This window comes from Syngnathus leptorhynchus, chromosome 1, assembly GCF_054491065.1.
Source record: "Syngnathus leptorhynchus isolate UIUO chromosome 1, UIUO_Slep, whole genome shotgun sequence".
NCBI classification, from domain to species: Eukaryota; Metazoa; Chordata; class Actinopteri; order Syngnathiformes; family Syngnathidae; genus Syngnathus; species Syngnathus leptorhynchus.
Genome location: NC_141195.1, coordinates 20229859 through 20248006, shown reverse-complemented (window position 1 = coordinate 20248006; position 18148 = coordinate 20229859). Strand labels below are relative to the sequence as shown.

Below are 18148 nucleotides of genomic sequence, written 5' to 3'. Positions count from 1 at the left end.
TCATCAATTGTTTTCTTTCAAGTATCACCTCAAAAAATTCTCGAGTCGTACCCTACTACATATGCCTGCATTTGTCTTTAAATATTAAATTCTTTGTCTGTTTTTTTAACGAGGAGTCTATAGACATTGTTGTGCAAAGGTCTGTTATAATAGAACAGCTAGCAGAAAATAACCTTTATGAAATTGTCAACATATTATATTTGAGATGGATTGGCTTTAATCGTACATAATGTTATTCAGAAACAGCGGTGTCAATTAAAAAATCACTTACATCTCATTGCAAACACTAATGAGAGCATATATTTATTAAAAATAATACTTGACTTTATGCTGAAGTTTTTCAATAGATTTCTTTTGTGTTTGTTAATTCTTGCTTGTGTCTTTATAATGTACAGTTTTTTTCATAAAGCTAAATGCTAAACAAATACAGTACAGATTGATGGGATTGGATTAGATATATTCTTGAAGGTTGTATCTTTTGCTCTTCTCCCAATAAATAGATAAATGAATAGATAAATAAATAAATGCTTCACTAGTGTTCCAAATTTAGGCCCAATTGTGAAGCTTTCTCTATGGTCTCTCCACAGAGAACGTCACAGAGATCAAGACAGATATTTTTGTCACAAGCTTCGGCCCAGTGTCTGACACAGAAATGGTGAGTTCACCTTCATGTGGGTCATACAGTAATTAAGTCAAAATGGAGCCATCTCCAACATTTTCCAAATGATTCATGTCCTTAATAGGCCTATCCTAATTTTCTAATTATATATTTACATATATGTATGTATGCCCTGATTAGCACGTCCGCCTCATCGTTCAGAGGTGGGGGTTCTGGCCTTCTTGCATGGAGTTTGCATGTTCTCCCTGTGCCTGTGTGGGTTTCCTCCCTTATAAAAAAAAAAAAACGAACACAGTGGACCGATTGACAATTTCAAATTGTCTGTAGGTGTGATTGTGAGTGTGAATGGTTGTTTGTCTATGTGTGCCCTGCAATTGGCTGGCGTTCAGGCTACATCCCGCCTTGCTCAAAGATAGCTGGGATCGGCTCCAGCATGCCCGCGACCTTCGTGAGGGATAAGCGGTTCACAAAATGAAGATGAGAAGAGAAGATGAGTCCTCTATTAGTCCAGTATTCCTGGCACTCTATAAAAAAGCAATGATCAAAGACTGCTATTGGCGAGGGCCTTCTGTAGATGTTCCACTTCATAAATGTATGTTCATCAAGAGTGTAGAGGGTAAGGTTAGTTTGCTTGATAACATACATAATCTTTTACTCATTAAGTAAATAAAGGCAAGTCAATATTTCAGTGTCCTATTTCTCACAGATTCCAACTTCTCAGTTTGATCACTCCCTATGTCAGAGTGGATTTGAGAAAGCTAAGAACAGTGTGTCATGTTGCTGCTCATATTTTTCTCATTCTCTTTGGTGTTTGCTCCTAGGAATACACCATTGATGTGTTCTTCCGTCAGACTTGGAAGGACGAGCGCCTGTGCTTCAAAGGGCCGATGGAGAAGTTGTCCTTGAACAACCTGCTTGCCAGCAATATTTGGACACCTGACACGTTCTTCCTCAATGGCAAGAAGTCCATTGCTCACAACATGACCACGCCAAACAAGCTGCTGAGGCTCACTGATGATGGCACTCTCCTTTACACTATGAGGTGGGTCCTAATGAAGATAATGTATCAAGATTGATAGATTAAAAAATTATAACCTAACCAAACAATGGTTGTTGAAAAGAAAAGGTGAAAGAATTTTGGAAAGAAGCAACAGAAATTCTTTCAATAATACAACAGTGACATCCAGTGGTTTTTCTTAGACCTGCCTTCAAAGCAGATGGAAAAATAATACGTCTATGCTTACGTCACGGCATAGTTATTGGGATGACACACTATCAAGGTTTCTTTTATCCAAATTTTAATAATATAGCCCATTTCATTATAAAACATTTTAGCCGTCACTTCTGTTTTTATCCGGCCCACCAAATAGACTATTCAAAAGACCAAGAATTCTGTAATATTTGTTGTGTTTAGTCCTTTTTCAGTTATTTGATTACATTTATTTATTAATACTGTATTTTTTAAATTCACATCATTAAATAATTGGAAAACACATCAGCAGTAAATTTCACACCGTTTACAGTGTTTTATTTTTTTAAATGGTCAATAATTTCTAAATTGAATGAACTATGAGAAATACATTTAAAAATGAGCCATTTTTTTTAAATCAAATGAAATGTCCTATCTTAGCTTGAAACTATCTTGGATTAGCTTGCTGTCTCATGGTTCAGGGGTCTCCAGGGCTTTTCACATGCAGGGGGCTACTTCACATGGGAGTCATTCACATGGAAACACTTATTTGTTTTATCTCATTGCAAATTTCAGTGGGCCTTGTATGACACACAAAAGCTACCTTTAGCTGTGAGCAGAATGCATATGGACTTGCTTGCAGCCAAATTCAATTTCAAAAAGCTTTTAGCCATTACTCCTGTCATAAAAATCAAGTTCATACGAATAAGACGAGTAAGATTGTACTCAATACATTCTGGTTGTTTTAAACTGAGTAATGCATTGGTATGGAATACATTTACCTCTTATCCAGTTTGTTCATTTGAGTCATACAGCCCTCAATTGCTTGCGTCTGTACGCAGGATGCTTTTGAAATTGGAGACAAAGAGGTCCCAAGTGGATTCAAGCACATCTTGGTCAAACAGTTATCAGATCAGTGTAAAGCTCCAGAGAATAAGATTCCTCTGAAGAATGACTAAGATATTGCTTTGTGTTCCATTGAATAAATAAAGTTCACTGAACTTCTATCATTGGATCGTTGTATATTATCATGTAAGGCACAATATTAACCCAGAAGGTTTTGTTCTAGTAAACTTTTATTCATTTATTTAAGGTATTATTCAGCTCTTTTTTTATTCTGACAAACATAATAACTGACAGGTTCGTTTGAGTCTCTGTTTATACTACAAATATAAGAAAAAATCCCATAATGTCAGATTTCTCCACCACACAAACTCATTTTACCTACAGTCAAAAGTTTTAATATTTTCTCATCCTATTCTTCTTCCAACTCGTCAACATGTCAAGGTATATGTAAATGAGTAATTTATCACCCATGTTTGTGTTGGTTATTTATTTCCATTCTTTAACTGTTTAAATTTTTTAAATTTTTACACAAGTCCCTTTATTAAACTTTTAATATTTGTTTTATTTACATATTTCTACATATTCAAAATAAACCTTTACAGAAAAGAATCAATTGCTCAATCCCCCTACCCAAAACATTCTCTTACCATGGTAGTTACTTAAAAAAGTGCATTGTACCACTGTAAATGTGTAAAGAGGCGAGTCCTACAATTCATGAGGTTGATGCTGTAAACGAGAAAGTGACCACCAGGTGGCAGGGCTGTCATCTCAAGTACAACATTGGAAATGAAGAAAATTATTGAACAACCATTATTGACAGTCACCCGTGTGCGCTCCTGCGCTCCTGCTCCCCTGCGCTCCCCCGCCCCCCGCCCCTTGCCCCACACGCGCTATTTCTTATTCACCTCTTGTAAAAAAAAAAAGTCATCTCAGTGCTTTTGTTTTGCCTCAGACTGACGATATCAGCCGAATGTCCAATGCAACTGGAGGATTTCCCCATGGATGCCCACGCCTGTCCTCTAAAGTTTGGCAGCTGTGAGTAAAGTTAGGTTCACTCTCAAATAAAAAAATGTCACTCAAAGTGTTCGCGTGTGTCGACATACAAAAATAGCCTACCCGATCAGGGCGTGTCTAATAAAAACAGATCTGGCAAAATTCCACAACTTCCCAGCTTCTTGGATTAAAAAAGCATGGGTCAAAATTTACAGGATTTTTGTCAGACACAGGTGACAACCCGAGTGGGACATAGACCAGCCACTATGTACGAAGCACGTTTGACTGCAATCCAATTACAGTATAAGGGGCACTTGGGAGTCTGAAGCAAACTCCTACCAAATCGTTTTAGCCCTGCAGGTGAGAGGTGTGTGCATTATAGCAATAATCTGCTGTATAACAACCCCTTCCTTTTTATTGTTTATTGACCAGCATTAGAAGTCCCCTTCCACTTAGGGTTCTTTTATTATTATTATTATTATTATTACTGTTATTATTATTATTATTATTATTACTGTTATTATTATTATTATTATTATTATTATTATTATTGTGTGTATATATTTTTTATTTTTTAAACAACTTATTCCTCCCACTTTTTTGACACCTAACTAGTTATTATTACGATTTATGTTGAAATTGATCGGGTTTGCTAGATAATTTAAGTTGGAAAATGGAGAATGAAATTTTCTCATGCTTATACTAAAACAAAAAAAATCAATATAAATGATGATCTTTGCTTTGATTGAGTCTCTTTTCCACTAACTAATTCAGCTTTCATCTGATTAGTTAGTTTCCGAAATGTGGGCCTCTTGTGCTCATCATGTATCTGTTATGTTAGACTGGTTTTGGTCGGCCACAGTGCGCTCGGAGGTGGCAGCTGTTGGCCGATTGCCTGGACTTCAGTAAAAGAAAAATTCTAGTGCGCTCTCGACTGGAGTGAGCGACACAAAAAAAGTCATGTTCCCCAGCTCATCCTCATGTACGCTGTACTCCTGATCTTCTTTTAAAATATAGTACCCCACCATGGCGTGACCTCATGGCCGCCCAGCGACTACTCTTGTCGAATTCATATCTGCTCATTTCTGCACGGCTTTTTCATTCAAAGGGTATTGCATGAAGTGACAAAGTAGGCAACTTTAAACCATGTCATTTTGAACTATGACATGCATAAAATAGTAGGGAAAAATGATTTTGATTGCATGGGAACTTTAACAAGACCTGTTTTAACAGTGTTTCACACTCGTCATGATGCATCTATCCTCCTGTAAAGAAAAATGGCTCAAATCGATCCCTGACAAATCACAAAGTGTTGTGACTTGGTAATTTAACTCTTGGCTCCCAAGACACAGAGTATTGTGTTAAGCCTGGTTCACACTGCAGGATTATCGGTCTGAATTTAGCCCCGAATCTCCCCTTCCGACAATCATAGGTCAGCCCTGATTTTAGTAATGGCTCCAAAGATAATCTTACCAGATAATCATGCAGTGTGTGGTGTCTGTCTTCAGGCTGATCTCGGCTGCTTGGAAGGACCTCAACATTAAACATGTTTGATTTTTTTTTTTTTTTTGGCCCTACTTCACACCGTTTGCGATGTCCGCCAACGACAAATGGGCACTCAGCCGATTGACAGTGACGTATAACTATCTGGATCCAGATACATTTCTAAGTAGTGCGATGCATGCAGCAACCTCTTTTGGGATTGGGAAAAGAACTATGAACTTTTCATTTTTGTAATGATGAATTTAGTTCATAAATTTTCAATTATGAACTATGAACTGAACTAGTTCATTTTCAAAGTTGTGAACTTAACTTTAAAATAGTTTATGTTGAAAATGAACTTTCCCAACACTGCTTAAAAACAAAGGTAGGGCAAATTAAAGCAAGCAAAGAACAGCTCTAAATTTGGCCCAGGTAAATTCCATTAATCCCCTACTCTCTCCTACAAAACCTAAATCCTAATTTACCTGCCAGCCTTCCAACAGTCAGTTCTCAATCATGCAGGGATGAGTCACTACAATTCACACAGTGTCTTGTTCAGCAAGCGTGTTTTGGGGGTGAATGCACATCCGAGGGGGTCGCCCCTCGGATGTGCATTCACCTTGTGTGCATTTGCATGGTCAAATTCATTTTGGGGGAAAATAATGGTTATCTGGAAGAAAAAAAACGTGATCAAAATGAATCGAGTAGATGACAAAATTTGTATTCTTGATCGTTCTGACAGCCAGATAAGATTTAGTAAGTGAGTAGTCTGACAACCTTTTTGGCATGTAGTGTTCAAGCACTTAGAGTGAATGGTGGGAATGTTGGCACTGGTATAACATCATGCCTGCCAAAGTCATTAGCTCTTCTTGGGAGTAAGGCAAATCTGTGAAAGTCTTTTATTCCAATCTAACTATTGTCCAATTAAAGCCAAACCACACCAGCACACGCTAACAGGTGAGCAGCAACAAAGTAAATGTATTTATTATATTTATTCGAGCAAAACACCTTCCTGTTTGTTCATTCAATATGTAGCGTGTGCCCGCTGTCTTGGTCTGTCACACAAACGATAACACTTGGTTCACATTGCAGGTTGGGAGGCAAACTTTGAGTTTTGCCCCTCATCAAATCACTAGGAATAGCAAATCGTAAAACTGAGACTCAAGCGCCAAACGATCCCAACAAGCTTCGATGGGCTGCCCATAGGTGTGACATTCATGTCACCTATCAGGTAGTCAGCGGTTGAGGAAAGCTCATTGATATGTACACAGCACCAGGTACAACAAGCTTACACTTCTGACAAGTATTGTTCCCACAAAGTGATCACAAGGACAGACAGAGAAGTCAAGCGGCTAATTGCTAAGATAACACAAGATTAGTGTTGCCGACGCCCTGAAAAAGAAATAAGGGACACTTCACCGAGCTGATTGCCTTCACACTTCCTGGTGTGGTTTTGTTTTTGCTATTTTTTAATTATATCTATTAATTATTATAATTAATATCTCTCAAACAGAAACCAGAGGATTAAAAAGATCATTCTTTAAATATTATAGCTATCTCTGGCGTTGCCTGGTGGACAACAAATCTGTCTAGGGTTCCCCGAGTTTTGTTGTGCCATGTGTTCCGTATGTGTCCACCACTGGAAGCATATTGCTTCAGGTCAGTAGGTCCACCATGGGCTGTGGAAATAGTGCAGTAACAGACATTGCAGTGATATTTTCTCGCACTTTTTCTCCTCACTGTATTTTTGCAACTGCAACAGCAATTCGCAATGCTGCTCAAAGGTATGTGACTGTGTTCCATGCTGCTATGTTGTCTTATTAAATGAGCGGATTCTGTATCATTATATTCATGTATGAATATGCTGTCAGCTCATTGGTCACAGTGCAGGAGAGGTCCTCATAGGAACTTTGTTGTAAGGTGTCAAAGGGCATCGTTTGAGGTCATGTCTGAGATAGAGCTTAATTAACCCAGCTGACTTTGGGTTCACCCTAAATTGGTAGACACGGGTAATTGCAAATGACTGGATAAACTTGGAACTGCCAATGTGGTAAACATTTTTGACCAGGCTATGTTGCTTGCTCTCAAAGCACTCCAGTTTTCTTTTCGAAATCCCATGGTAAACTTTTCTCTTGGTAGGGAGTGAAATCACAGCAAATTAAACTCATTTGAGTATCAAATTACACATGATCAATACACAATTTCTATCTGTGATTAATACATAATGCCTGCCCCTGCACTAAACACATGTATATGTTTGACTCAAGGTGCAAATGACAGATAAACTTTGTTTGCACAAGATGAAATCATGGGCTTTTCATCACAAGGGTGATGCAACAGATGATGAAGGTTAATCTGACTTGGGCTGGCTTTGGTTGACAAACTGTCACCCCTAATCCAGATGGGTACCTTGAACAACACTTAAATAACCATATGCGAACAAACAGATTTATGTTCTAATCAGAAACTGCCTGCCACCACATTGGATGTTTACAAATGTTGCTCCTTTTTAAAATGTGTATTTTATTTACAGAATGACATGACATGAAGCGATTCTGTCTTTTTATTTTTTTTGTCAGATGCCTATCCGGTGTCTGAGGTGGTTTACACATGGACTCAAGATGCTGCCAAGTCAGTGGTGGTGGCAGACGACGGGTCAAGACTCAACCAGTACCTTCTGATTGGATTAACTGCCGGCACAGAAGACATACATACAAGCAGAGGTTGGTGTGCAAAATGAATGCAAAAAGCACTTTCTCGAATCACTGGCAATAAGGCCAAGATATCATAAGCGACAAGGTCAAAGGTCAAGGCTACAAGGATCAGTTTCGACACAAGACAAGAAGTTTACTGACTTACTGACTCCATCCACCCAATTTAATTTGAGTTATAACATTTAATATTGAAAAGGTGACATTTCAGTCAGTTCATCTGCTAAACTCAGGAAACCCGTAGTTATATTTACAAAACTTTCTTATATGAATATGGTCGCGCATTGGATTAATCCACTTGTCATGTCTCTACCAGGAGCTATTTGTGTGCATGTCCACCAAACAAAATCCTCTCTATGCAGCGAGTAATGGGGTCAAAAGGAAACAATGGCGATTCATTTTTCAGTAAACAAACCTTCCATTGGCCAAACTTGACTTTTATTCTTTACCTGCTGAAAGACACACTGTACACCATGTGGTAACACCCGATAAAGCGAGGTGACTAGTAATGCTAGATTTAAATAAGAAGAAAAAAAAGCGTGTGAGGCCGATAGTAAATGTGGGAGACATTATCGCATTAATTGATCAGCGTCAATGAGCGGAGGCCAGTATGTGAGAGTAGCCTATCCCTCACACAACCAGCTGTCTACAGGCCCTGGGCAGCCTTGTAAAACAACAATTATGCACACTCACAGACACACACAGACACACACACACACACACAACCAGAGAGAAGCCTCGGGTTAATCCTCAAGCAACACCCGCTCATCCCCACCCCCACAGCCACCCATCCAACCACCCCCATCAGCTTTTGCATAAGAAGATGACATCACAGATCAGTGAGGGATTGGTTGGTTTGTCCCGAGTGTGTGGGTGTGCAGGAGTCTACAGATTTATCTTAATGACTGTCCTGACTAGGGCATCTGCAAAGTAAGGGAAGACATCTTGGAGGCAACCTAGTGATGTCTTGAGTTAATTTTGGCATGTAGGAGATTTAATTATCTGATAGTTGTTCAGCTTGCTTAAGAACATGGACCTGTATGGATGTCAGAATGGGATTGGACAGCCAGCTGTGACACGTGGGAGAGTTGGTGTAGGGGTGGGGATGTGGGTTATTGAAAGGCATCTGCTTAATACTCTTATGTAAAAGAGAACTGTAATACAAGTCCATCCAGTTTCGAGTGGAATCATTATTAAAAGTGTGCAATTTGCTTTTTTTTTTTTTTTTATGTATTCCCTGAGCTCAATAGTGCCCACTGATACATTGGCCACTTACACAACCTTGCTTTAAATAAACAAACTAAGTGCAGCAACTCATATGAGAAGTACCATGGCTTTGAGAATCTGATCAAGCTGTTTTGGTGAAGGTCCTTCTCTCTGTTGTTGGTCCAATGCACAACCATCAGCCTTTCTTCTTCCATGTAATAGAATGAGTGCCTGTAATTTACAGGTTGTTGTGGACATCTCTTCAGCTGTATTTACAAGCCATGGACTGATTTTTTTTTTTCAGGTCCAATACTGATCCAGATTTTTAGTTGTTAAGGAGACCTACAACTGATATTTTAACCTGATATTCGTTTGCAATAAAAATGAAACATTTTACACATTTTATTTTAAATCAATACAAACCCAACAGTTAAATTTATTTAAAACCCAAAGGGCATTTGGTTATTAAACAGCAGGTTTTCACTTGACATGATGTTCCTTTTTTTCATATTTAGATATGACATATTTATTTTAAAATTAGATGAAAAAGTGCAAAAGCTCAAAAATAAAAAGCACAGGGACTTCCAAGGGTTAGCAGCAGCTCATAAAGTTCAATGGACATTTTGACTAATAGCTCCGTAACGTTTTATGAAATAAATATAATTCAAATGTGAATCTTTCACACGACCGCATCCCAGCATCTCTCATAAAGTTAACTAAAACTAAAGGGAAAGTATCTAAAAGTAAATATTATATTTTAACTTGTGAGAGCAAAGACCTTGTCGTTCAAAATTAAGACACAACATTGCTAATATGCTTAGTGAAACTGCATCTGAAAAAAAGTACAATAACTATAGGAGAAACTATCAATTCCTGACCCAGTTTTAAATTGATCACTTATCAGCCATTGGATCAATAAAAAATAAGACAATGCTGATAATCGGCAAAATGACAAATATTGACCCCCATTCATTCACAGCCTTGATCATATTCAGGACAATGGAGCATATTCTTGTTGTATTGCGCGCTTCATAGCGCACCACACATTTTCAATAGGAGACAGGTCTGAGCTGTTGGTAGGTCAGTCTCGTCCTCACATACTTTTCCCATGAAGCCACTTGCGGTGCCTTCACACATATGGAAGTTATCCACTCCATGGTCACTAGCACATCCCCATACCATCACAGATGCTGGCTTTTAAACGCTGTGCTGGTAGCAATACAAATGGTCCTTTTCGTCTTTGGCCCGGAGGGCACCACATCCCATGATTTCCCCAAACAATTTGAAATGTGGACTCGTCAGACCACAGCACACTTTTATACTTAGCCTCCGTCCATCTTAGATGAGTTCAGTCGCAAAGAAGCCGGTGGCGTTTCTGTGTGTTGTTGATATATTGCTTTCACTTTGCATGAGAGATTTTAATCTTGCATTTGTAGCTTTAGTAACAAACTGTGACAATATTTTCCTGTTCCTGAGCAAATATGGCAAGATCCTTTTTACAATGTCTTTTTGTGTTCTGCCTGGGTCTTCGAAGGTCACAGACATTCAAGTGTTAATTTTTGGCCTTGCTGCTTTTGTGCAGATTTCTTCAGATTCTTTGTATCTTTTAAAGATATTATGGGCCATCAAGGATGAAATCCCATAATTTATTGCAATTATTCATTGCTAAAACGTTATTGGTCAACTGGTGGTCTACTTGCTCTCACAGTTGCTCTCAAAATGACTAACCGTGCTTGTGAACATCTTTAAGGGATGTTCCTTCCATCACTGATTTGCAATTAACTTGTGTAATTTTTTAAAACCTGTATTTTTTTCTTTAAGCATTCTTTATCTTTCCCAATCTCTTGTTGCCCCCATCATTGAGAATATTTTCAATAAAACAATAAGGTTCATCAGGTTCAACAATATCTTGTCTTTGAAGCATATTGAATTGACTGTAGATTGAAAAAGTTTGCTAATGATTGTTCTGTTTTTGTTGATATTTTACACAACATCCCAACTTATTGTACTTATACTTATTGTATGATGCTCACGATGACTCAAAAACAATTGATCAAAATACTTTACCGTACAAGCCTACAAGCCTACAGGACCCATGCCTCAAAAACAGTCTCAGCCAGTTATTTATATGCAATACATATATCCTCAACCTTGGTGCTACATGCTTATTAGCAGGAGCTCTGACTTTGACAATAAAAAAAGCAAGATTATTATAAATCCAAGTATGGCTTTCTCATGATATTTTCAAACCTATATTACCTATGCACTGATATTCCTTGTGTAAGTATTCCTGAAAAAACTTTGAATGCCACTTAAAAAATATATACCTTATTTGTCATTCATGCAGGTTTGTGAGTGAGGCCTAAATTTTTGCTTGAAGTGCAGTTAGAGAAAAAATGCTTAGTGAGATAAGTGGCTAAAAATAACTGGTCTTTTATTAGCACCTTTAGTCCACTATACCAATTGAGTGTCTAGAGGCGGGGATTAGTGTACACCTATCTTGAGGACATCACTGCTTGCGTCTCAGATGTTCTTTGAAAAAAAACTCTAACCCCATCTGTAAAACTGGATTAAAAGTGACAACAATAACATTTCTGTCAAAAGTCTGAGCTATTGTCGCAAGTGTCACGTGGCTTCACGTGTGTCGAAGGCAAGAAGCTCCTACTCACCAGTTGACCAGCATTGCAGCATCGTTCCCTGATATAAAAGGAAGTTCTCCTTGGATGTAACGTATGAAGTAGTGGTTAAAAAGTGCTATGATCCACCAAAGGAACATGTTCCTCCTCATTCCTTTGCTCCCAGTGCTGCTGGGATCCTTGCATTAAACGTGACTCTGGGGCGTCCCAGGTCAGCGGTGCCTTGTGTCCAATCTCCTCCAGTAAATGACGGGCCTACTCTCCGGCAGGGGCACTGAAGTCATCAGGGAGTTAGAAGGTGCTAGTGTTTGGGTCAGAAGACCAGTAGTTTTGGGGATCTCCAGATCCAGTCATGGCAGGCGGCCACATGGTCAAGCTCTCAGTGGGACCCACCTGCAAAACTGCTATCAGCTGATCCTGGCATACAATAGTTTTTTTTTCTCTTTGTGATTCAGTAAAATCCACCAAATTAAAATGGAAAAAAAAGGATGTGCCGTCCCCCACCCCTCCCACCTAGCCCCCTTCCATCCCACCCGAATTTAGTTGAGGCGACTGACGTGCTCTATGGCTGAGAGGTGTGCACTGCCGTCACCACACAAGAGATCATGCCTCATGGAGATTGGCATGGCTGAGTAGGCGGGGCACGGAGCTCTGCGAGGATCCCAGGACAGGAAGGCTCACCCTTCTGCGGCCGTCCCCCCCCCCCCCCCCCTCCTCACCCCTCCCTTCTCTTCCACTCTTAGTCTTACTGACGGCAGGATGCAGATTGTAACCGGGGATTAGGGTGGTTCAAAAATCCGATTTTGCCCGTAGAAAGCCTTGCGTATTAATGGGTGTGTGTTGTGTGTGTGTGTGTGTGTGTGTGTGTGTGTGTGTGTGTGTGTGTGTGTGTGTCTGTGTGTGCTTGTGAGAGAGCGTGTTTGAGAGCTGTTTGTGTTTGTTTGGACTTTGTGTGAGTAGTGTAGTCACTAGGTTTTTCGTAGTTTACTAGTGGCTGCAATCGGAGACTCCTCTTGGCAAATAGTCGTTTTAAGCCTCAAATGCAATCTTCACTTGTTTAAATGAAAATTGCAAAGTCCGCCTCCTAAATTACACAGACTGAATCCTGTCCTCTCAGTTTTTTGGTCGAGACCCCTTGAACTGTCATAACTCTTTATATAATCTCATCACATCCTGAAAATAATTCACAGGGCATGATTTCATTTGTCATAGTAAGAATCAGTATGCTTCATTATATTCCATTTTCTCTTAAACCTGACCTCATTTTTGGCTGCTCCAACATCTGCGATTATTGGTGACAATCCTTTCTCCTCTACTATCTGGAGAAATGAGGCAACATTGAGTGCTTATGGTCACAAGTCTCCAACATTACTATTATTCTATCGAAAGTCAAAGCAAGAAACATTAATTTTACACACTATTTAGGATAAAATGGTTTATTTTAACATTTCTTGTCAATGAGAATTACATTTGTACCTTTTTTTTTTCCAGGTCTTTGCAATAGATGTTTCCCGGTTGTTGAGCATCTGCAGCATCTGCACTAACTGAGACACTATGTTCAATCCACCAATAATGTTTTGAGGCTCTCACTTTTTTGTGTTCTACTTTTATTCTTTGTTTCCCTACAGGTCAGTATACAGTCATGATGGCTCACTTCTACCTGAAAAGGAAGATTGGATATTTTGTCATCCAGACATATATGCCATGTTTTATGACTGTAATCCTGTCCCAGGTGTCATTTTGGCTAAATAGAGAATCTGTTCCTGCACGGACAGTTTTTGGTGAGTGATAGAGAGACTTCTTAAAACATCCATTCCATGTCGCTTGCAATCTTACAGAATAAACACGTCACATTTGTTGACAGGGGTGACCACAGTGCTGACAATGACCACCCTCAGCATCAGCGCCAGAAACTCCCTCCCTAAAGTGGCCTACGCTACAGCGATGGACTGGTTCATTGCCGTCTGTTACGCCTTTGTCTTCTCAGCCCTTATTGAATTTGCAACGGTGAACTACTTCACCAAGAGGAGTTGGGCGTGGGATGGCAAGAAAGCTCTGGAAGCACAGCACCCAAAGGTACAACACCTGGCGCATTCTTCATTTTGATTGGAGTCAGAAACCACAAGGGTTGCAAAGCACACAGTTATGTCTGTACTTTTCAAAACTTATTCTCAGAACAAGCTGACAGATATTATTGCACAGAAATTGCTATTTTTTTAATCTTCAGTGGCGCTCTGGCAATATTTGGACAATTTATGATTGCAATCCCAGCTTTTGCTTTTATGACCTCCATCTCTCTGTTCATGTTAATCTCAGAAGAAATGTACTTCTGGTATATACAGCAACAACTTTTATTTAAAAAAAAAACAACAAAAAAACATTTGGTATCATCTCAGCAAATCGTGATCATCATCTAGTATAATTCATTATCATCAGTGAGGACAGAAATCGAACCGAAATGATCTCATTTTTGTTATTATTATTTTTATGAAGTTAATTCTGATTTTCCAAATTGTATGAAGCTAGCTTTTTCCTTTTACCCCCAAAATACACTCACAAAACAGTTTATCGTGCATGTGTGTATCGGCATAAAAATCCAGTGGATTTCGCTCTCGTAAGGACTTTAGATCAAACTCAACTGCCCATATCAGACCTCATTCGTTGGTCCTCTGGAACAATCAATGTGTTGCGGCGATCTTTAGCGCGTCATAAAACTTTTGTTGTCTGTCACGCTGCAGAAACGGGACCCCATGGTGCTGTCAAAAAAGTCCAATAACGTTTGCTCGGCAGCCCTCAACTGCACGCCGAACATCACCAAGGACGTCTCAATCTCTACCATCTCCAACACGACATCGCTGCAGCTGCGAGCCTCTGAGCTAAAGATGGCGGACCCTAAGAAGACCTACAATAGTGTCAGCAAGATTGATAAAATGGCCCGGATAGTGTTTCCTGTTCTCTTTGGAACCTTCAACCTTGTCTACTGGGCCACCTATCTGAACAGGGAACCGGTGATTAAGGGAGTTGTTTCCTTGCCCTAGTCTAATTGGAAATTTTTGATTCAGGTTCATCCTGAAGGGAAAAATAACTCTAAGAAATCCTTGAAAAAAGCTGCTGGACTCTTGACGTACTTTGGATGGCCCTAAGTTCTGTTTGACAGCACCGTAAACTCTGCTCGGTGCTATTTATCTCGCTCGTCCATTCTGCTGCGGGCCGCATGACGCATTCCTTAGAAGACAACTGAGAACACAATGTATCTGCCAATCACAGCTTGAAGCACAGGAGCACGCCATTGCTCTTACTTGACAAAGGTTTTTTTTATATGTAGTGATACAAAAAAATCTCTTGGTCGTTATGAGTCAAAGATTTGCTTTCACGTCTCTTTTTTTTTTGTTTGCTTTTAAAGTGAACTTTTTTTCTATTGGAGTACCTTCCATGTTAGATCTGATTTTCCAATGCTGGGAGTAACAGGGAAAAAAAGTCTGTGCGGAGGTAGAGGACTAACTTTGCAAGGGATTTCTGAAAATTGAAATCATCAACATGGGAACTTCAATGTGGAACATTTCTTCTCCCATAAAACTTTTAATTTCATTTGGGGCATACCAACAAGAATATTAATAAAAATGTCTTTGGCCCAATTTTACTGGATGACTGGACAGATGTGAACTACACTGTAATTTCCCACGTGCGTGCTGAATTAAATTTGAGCCTGTATAGCGAAAGTGTGAAAATCGATTCACAGATGAGTGATCAAGTCTTGGGTCGACTAGCAATGTTGATGCCGAGACCGAGAGGATGTATTACCAGCCCAGCATAGTGAGTCCAACGTACAAAGTCCAACATTTTCAACAAGTCTGTTTCTGCAACAACCCCTTTTTCTGTTCATGCAAATCCGGAAAAGTCGAAATATGTGATGTAATCCAATATAACACCAAAGAGAGGCACAGCTGCAGCTGATAACTTGTTTTTAAAACACCACGAAAAACTGCTGGTATGGCTTAACGTTATGGTCGTTGTATTTTGCAAGTTGTGGGAAATATGTGAATATATTTCGTAACGCTTTGACTTGTCAAAACAAAAACGAGTTTGCTGTTTCTCCTTTTATGTTTGTGCAATAACTCTTTGGGGGGGGTCTTTAAATTTAGAAGATGCAGTTTTTGGTTTTCTTCCTACAGTCAAAGTAGTGGTACAGCAGTTTGACAGCAGGCCACTTTAAAGAGGAAGTCACCCCAACATATTTCTTTACAATAACATGTTGTATGTAAGCTCACTTGTCTAAACACAACATTTTGATTAATATGTATTGCGTTTGTGGGCTACGAGTTGCTATCAACTAAAAATGACATCGCAGTTGCAAGGTCTCGGGTCACGACCAATCATGGCTAAGCTTCAGAAAACTGGTGATCCGTGATTAGTTGTGACCAGAGACTTGGTAACTGTAACTTGATGTCATTTTCAGTCCAAGGGAAGTGGCAAAATGGTCGCTCCTTTTGATTGATAAAAACAGGTGGATTTTGCCTGTTTGATTCATATTCCATAAATGCAATATTAATTAGAAGATTGTGTTTCAAATAGTTGGGCTGCACAGGACATACTAGGCAAAAAATGGATTGATTTCCCCTTTAACACTGTTTAGCCATTGTGGAATAAACTCAATGGCACAGGCTGCTGCTTTGAGCAATTACCAAAGTGAATTTGGTTTGTTGTCAAAGGGAACTTTCTGCTGATGAAAAGATGATGGCTTGCAGCACCATGTCAATAAAGATTAGCTGTGCTGTACCCGCTTTGCTCTGTGACTACAATCGGCTCCTTTGTATCATTTGTGCTCGTGTCAATGGAAGCTGCCTTGTTTTGAAGGTTCTGTCTGTAACATGACGAGCAGCAGGTTTCAATCGATTATCAGACTAATGGAAGCTAAAGTTGTATGAATAGGAACAGAAGCTCTAAAGTAAACCCAATCACTTGACATGATTTCTTATAGGACAGAGCGAAGGAAGACTTTTGTGGTTGAAGTAGGTGCTACCCACGCCACTGAGTTTTATTAAAGTTTGGCATGAAGGTGTGTGTGTGTGTGTGTGTGTGTGTGTGTGTGTGTGTGTGTGTGTGTGTGTGTGTGTGTGTGTCTGACAAGGAACCGCTAAGGCTTTGCCTGCATTTGTCACCTGTGATCTGATCAATGCGGGAACATTATGGCGTTTAAATGTCTCACCGACATTGAACTATATGGAAATTTCTCTAGTTATGTTACTGTATGAACAAAAAACTCCACCACTGTGTAATAATAATATGCAAAAGATATGTTTTATTACATCAATTAACATCAACATATTTTTTTGTATAATTGTAGGTCTAGTGAAGCTACTAATATTACATTACATATTACCTGAAGGTACTTTTTCAAAATAAGTGTAACGCTGCTGATTAGAGACATAATTTAGAAGGGTAAGGATTAGTTTTTGCCAGTGGATACAAGAAATTGTACATCCGAGTGTAAATTGGGATTGTGCTTATTTTCAGAATCAACATTTGTTAGTGTTCCCACAACTGCATGTCCCCGCAAAGCTGGCTGTTGGCCAGTGAAGAACAAATGAAAGGCTTCCATAGCAACCGTGACCAACACACATGTTCCTCTTAAATCTAAACATCATTCAAGACTTTCTTAAAGGGGCAGAATGTTTAGATTTTTCAATATGCATTTATTTAAAAAAAAAACCTCTTAATTTCAACAGTTTGCGCCTCACCAAACAGGATGCTGATATGTATTGCTGCCATATTTCTGCTGCTGATACCCAAAAGAGAAAACAAATCAGCAAATTTTCTAGATCAATGACGATAGAGCTTGTATAACAACCGCAATGCACGACACTTGTGGTAATACTAGAAGTTGTTTGTGGTGACATTGTGATGTGTGGTCTTTTGTGGCGCTATACTAGTGTGCGTGCTTCAAAATGCATGCGTTTAGGTCTTGCATTCTATCATTTAGAAAATCTGCACACCATTTCTTCAAGTTCTGCAGCAAAATTATTGTTGTTGGGTATTTTGTGTTTTTTTTCATGTACGATATTGATTTAAATGAATGAAAAACTGTTGGAAACATGATGTTGGAAATGTTGGACATGTGAAATCATAAAATGTTTGGCTTTTTATGCTGAATATGAAATCGTCTGTCGCACTATTTTGTGCTTCTACCCGTACGTGCTATTAAGTCTACATTATTTAATGTTTTGCAATTAAGTGTCGTTTGATCTGCGTTGGGAGATTTTTTTCAAATCACATGTTTGTGCTCTAGAGGGCAGTGAAGCCTCTAAAGTGACTGAGACAATGTCCACTGTTGGCTTGTGAACCTTTTCTTTTGCAGTTAGTGTTACGATGTGGCATAGAAAACGGCGCTAATATTACTTCTAAGGATAATCATCATCATTATCACCATCCAAGAGACAAGGAATGTTTGCGTTTTATGTGCAAAACT

At 39.2% G+C, this 18148-nt stretch overlaps 2 protein-coding genes across 6 annotated transcripts in view; one reads left to right on the top strand and one right to left on the bottom strand.

Annotated features, from left to right (window-relative positions):
* The window catches only part of LOC147062612 (gamma-aminobutyric acid receptor subunit beta-3-like), a 38802-nt gene extending 26947 nt beyond the window's left edge, over window positions 1-11855 (bottom strand). The window contains exon 1 of the mRNA XM_085914228.1: window positions 11716-11855. Within this exon, the coding sequence (XP_085770354.1) occupies window positions 11716-11834 (119 nt within the window). The 5' untranslated portion in view covers window positions 11835-11855. The remainder of the gene's footprint in view (window positions 1-11715) is intronic.
* The window catches only part of LOC147062611 (gamma-aminobutyric acid receptor subunit alpha-5-like), a 29922-nt gene extending 13347 nt beyond the window's left edge, over window positions 1-16575 (top strand). For all 5 annotated transcript variants that reach the window (XM_085913803.1, XM_085913720.1, XM_085913891.1 and 2 more), the window contains 7 exons: window positions 588-655; window positions 1441-1661; window positions 3607-3689; window positions 7709-7852; window positions 13311-13463; window positions 13547-13758; window positions 14421-16575. In XM_085913803.1, the coding sequence (XP_085769929.1) occupies window positions 588-655; window positions 1441-1661; window positions 3607-3689; window positions 7709-7852; window positions 13311-13463; window positions 13547-13758; window positions 14421-14720 (1181 nt within the window). In that variant the 3' untranslated portion in view covers window positions 14721-16575. The remainder of the gene's footprint in view (window positions 1-587; window positions 656-1440; window positions 1662-3606; window positions 3690-7708; window positions 7853-13310; window positions 13464-13546; window positions 13759-14420) is intronic.
* Window positions 16576-18148: the final 1573 nt, after the last annotated feature.